The 3,452-nt window shown below is 59.3% G+C and overlaps 1 protein-coding gene across 1 annotated transcript; it reads right to left on the bottom strand.

The window, feature by feature from the left end:
* LOC120650946 (zealexin A1 synthase-like) lies at positions 1-1,725 on the bottom strand. The gene is made up of 2 exons (XM_039928257.1): positions 795-1,725; positions 1-719 (listed from the first exon to the last, which is right to left on the bottom strand). The coding sequence occupies exons 1-2, from the start codon at positions 1,680-1,682 to the stop codon at positions 90-92; spliced, it is 1,518 nt and encodes a 505-aa protein (XP_039784191.1). The 5' UTR covers positions 1,683-1,725; the 3' UTR covers positions 1-89.
* Positions 1,726-3,452: the final 1,727 nt, after the last annotated feature.

Here is a 3,452-nt window from a genome sequence, read left to right as displayed (position 1 = left end):
AAAAACGGTGGGTCCGTTCACACACACCCCGGCCGTGTTTTTTATTTATTTATTTTTTTGTAGCACATGATACATACATGTTGCTTCAATCACACGTTAACCGGAGAAATGCGGGTAACCGGTTGCAGAACAAGGCCTATGTTCTTCTTTCCGATCAGCCCGGAAGCCTCCCAAACTTCGACGTCCTCAGGCTCCACTCCGTTGGGCAGCTTCCAGTCGAAGTGGTATAGAAGGCTCGCCAGTGCGAGCTCGATGTTGGCGAGCCCAAGGTTTGCACCAGGGCACATGCGGCGCCCGGATCCAAACGGGAGAAACTCATAGCTTGTCCCCTTGTAGTCAAGGTTCGTGTTCTCAAACCGCTCCGGCCTGAACTCCTCGGCGTCATCCCAATAGCTAGGGTCCCTGCAGATCGCCCACGCGTTGACGAACACGGACGTGCCCTTGGGGATGTCGTAGCCCATCACCTGGCACGTCTCGCGGCACTGCCGGGGGAGCAGGAGCGGCAGCGGGCAATGCAGCCGGAGAGCCTCCTTGATCACGAGCTTGAGGTACCTAAGCTCTGCGCCGGCGAGGTCATCCTCGGTGATCGCGCTCTTCCCCCTTAAGGCCTCCCGGACCTCCGCCTGCGCTCTGGCCATCGCCGCCGGGTGCCGGATCAGCTCCGTCATGCACCAGTTCAGAGTGGTCGACGAGGTATCGCTGCCGGCGCCAAACAAGTCCTGCGAGCAGATTAAGATTGTCACACGCGCAGATGGTGAAGGCGGTGATCATCGGAAGTTCGGAACTAGACTTACAAACATGAGCGCGACAATGGCGTCGTTGGTGAGGGGTGTGGACAAGGTCGTCTCTCTCTGGATCCTGAGCAGGACGCCGAGGAGGCCCTCGTGCGCCGCCGTGTCGCCGTGGTCTAAAGTTTCCATCTTCTCGCGGATGATCTGCTCGAGGATGCGCGTGATCTTGTTCCGGCACGCGAGCGCCTTGCGCGGCGCCGTGCCAAGGAGCTGCATGAGCCGGGACGACGGGAAGAGGTCGGCGGCGGTCAGCACCGAGGTCTGCCGGACCGCGGTGTCGAAGGCGTCCAGGTACTCGTCCTGGTACTTGCACCGGCTGCCGATGGACTCCCTGACGAAGGTGTCGTTGACGAACCGGGAGATCATCTTGGTGAGGTCGACGGTGGCGCCGGCGGCGGACGCGGCGAGGGTTCGCACGAATCGCGCCGCCTCCTCCTCGCGGATGCGCTGGAAGGACTGCACGCGCGCGGCGCTGAGCAGCTCCAGCACGGTGATCTTGCGGAGCTGGCGCCACCGCTCGCCGTAGGAGCCGAACACCAGGTCGGTGCCGCCGTAGGTGAGCACGGCGATGGTGGCGTTCAGATAGCGGTCGGCGAACGTGAGGTCGTGCGTCTTCATGACCGCCCGCGCGGCCTCCGGCGACGACACCACCAGCGTGGGCACCTCGCCCAGACGGAGCATCATGAGCGGGCCGTGCCGCCGCGCGAGGTCGCGCATGGCCCGGTAGATGGAGGGGCTGGTGACGAGGTGGTGGAGGCTGCCGATCAGCGGCAGCGTCCATGGCCCCGGGGGGAGGTTGAGCTTGGGCTTGGCGGCGAGCAGGGAATTGAGCTTGGCGAGAACGACGACCAGCACGGCCACGGCCACGGCGAGAAGTGCCTTGCCCTCCATAGTGGCGAGCTACTTAATATTTGCAGGCAGGTTTATTACTTGCTTGCCCGATCGTGCTGGGGACGAGAAGCCTGCCGTGGCTAAATTTATAGCTGCAGTGGCGGGACGATGCTTGCATTTTTGAATTGTTTATTTTTTCCAAAAGGCCATTTTTGAATTATTATCGTGGTGGAAAAAAACAAAACGGGCCATTTTTTAAAGAGCACATAGTCTAGTGGTTACAAGAGCCTCGAGCCATCCCCAATCCATAGTGTCCATAAGTGATGTCTAAAAAAAAGAGAGTAAGAAACTAACTATAGACACTACCTGTCCAATGCATAGTTTCTATGATGAATGAAGAAAATAAATCTCATCCAATCCTCTCTCTTCTAATCCTCTCTCTTCTCTTTCATTGCCTCACCCTATCACTCTTCTCCCATTCTTGGTTTGCATGAGAAACCATGTCTATCTTTTCTCTCATTAACTCTTTTATCATGTCACCAAATTACTTATGTGGCAGTCTTATTAATGTTATGGACACCATGCTATTAGGAGAGTCAGGATGGTCTTAGTAGCACTTCAGGTGTTGAGTTCGACTTTCTGTGAAAGCGAATTTTAATAAACAAGCAAACGTGCTCAACTACTACTACACGTCTACACCTATAGTATAGAATAATAAGAGGAAGTAGGATCAGCAACTTGATGCCCGCGTCATCCTCCTCGGGGCGGCTCGGGCAGACCCAACGCCCGTCGCCGCTCCAACCCCCAGCGCCGCTCCCCACCCCTCGCCGTCGCCGCTCCAACCCCCAGCGTCGCTCCCCACCCCTCGTCGTCGCCTGAGCGGCCACCGGAAGTCCACGCGGCCGCAAGGAAGGCGGCGGCGGAGCTCCGCCTCCTCACTTCTTCTCCTTCGTCCCCTCGCGCAATCTTTGGTGATCGTCCTGTCCATTGCGGCGGCGGCGCCTGCCGGTGGTTTGCGGCCGGATTCACCCCGTGTGGACCTAATCTGCCCATGCAGCCGCCTGATCTGCTCCCCCAAGGCCTCCGCGCGGCGGGGCTCTACAACAACGGAGGGGCCCGGCGGGGACTGGTACGGCGCGGGCCACCGTGTCTCGGGGCTCTGCGGCGGTGTGTCCTGGCTATGGCAGCTCCCGCGGCGGCGCTCATCTTCGCAGTGCCCACGGCTGGCGCTATGGGGGCAGCGGTCGCGGCCTGCGGGCGTGGACGGCGCGCCGCGACAGTAGCTGCGGGGGTGGTTCTTGTGGTGGCGCTTGCGGCCAGGCAGTATCAGCACTCGTCGCGCATGGTTACTATGTTGCGCATGGCGGCGCCAGATGACGATGGGCGCCTGCACTGGCCGCGGTCAAGTCTGCTGCTGCTCCTTGGGGATTGGCTTGGGTGCTGGCGAAAGCTTGGACGACGACGTTTGTGGATGCCGCTCCCTCCTTGGAGGCGTCCTTTTGCACCCATCGGTCTCCCCATGCCGGATGTTGCGGGTGAAAACCTAACCCATCTTGGGTAGGCGTCGGCAGCATTTTTCAGTGACACAATCTTCTTGAAGGCGACGCTAGGCTAATCCGGATGGCGGCGATGGCCATCGGCAGGGTGTGCTACCTCTACTCTTTCTTTTTTCTTCTATAAACAAATTTGTTGCTTGTGCTAGTGCAGCTCGCGTCGAGGACCCAATCCGACCGAGCAGGGTGTGCAGAGGCTCTAGTCGACGGCCCAATCCGACCAGACGTAGCGAGTTGAGGCCTGGGATGATGTCCCAATCCGACCTGGATAGCGGGG

Source organism: Panicum virgatum, chromosome 9K (genome assembly GCF_016808335.1).
Source record: "Panicum virgatum strain AP13 chromosome 9K, P.virgatum_v5, whole genome shotgun sequence".
Classification (NCBI taxonomy): domain Eukaryota; kingdom Viridiplantae; phylum Streptophyta; class Magnoliopsida; order Poales; family Poaceae; genus Panicum; species Panicum virgatum.
This window is presented reverse-complemented; position numbering and strand designations above follow the sequence as displayed.

Bases quoted from the DNA above. Each gene is read 5' to 3' on its own strand.
- LOC120650946 (XM_039928257.1), bottom strand. From the start codon at position 1,682: ATGGAGGGCAAGGCACTTCTCGCCGTGGCCGTGGCCGTGCTGGTCGTC. The intron at 720-794 runs GTAAGTCTAGTT...ATCTGCTCGCAG, and splicing joins CCATTGTCGCGCTCATGTTT to GACTTGTTTGGCGCCGGCAG.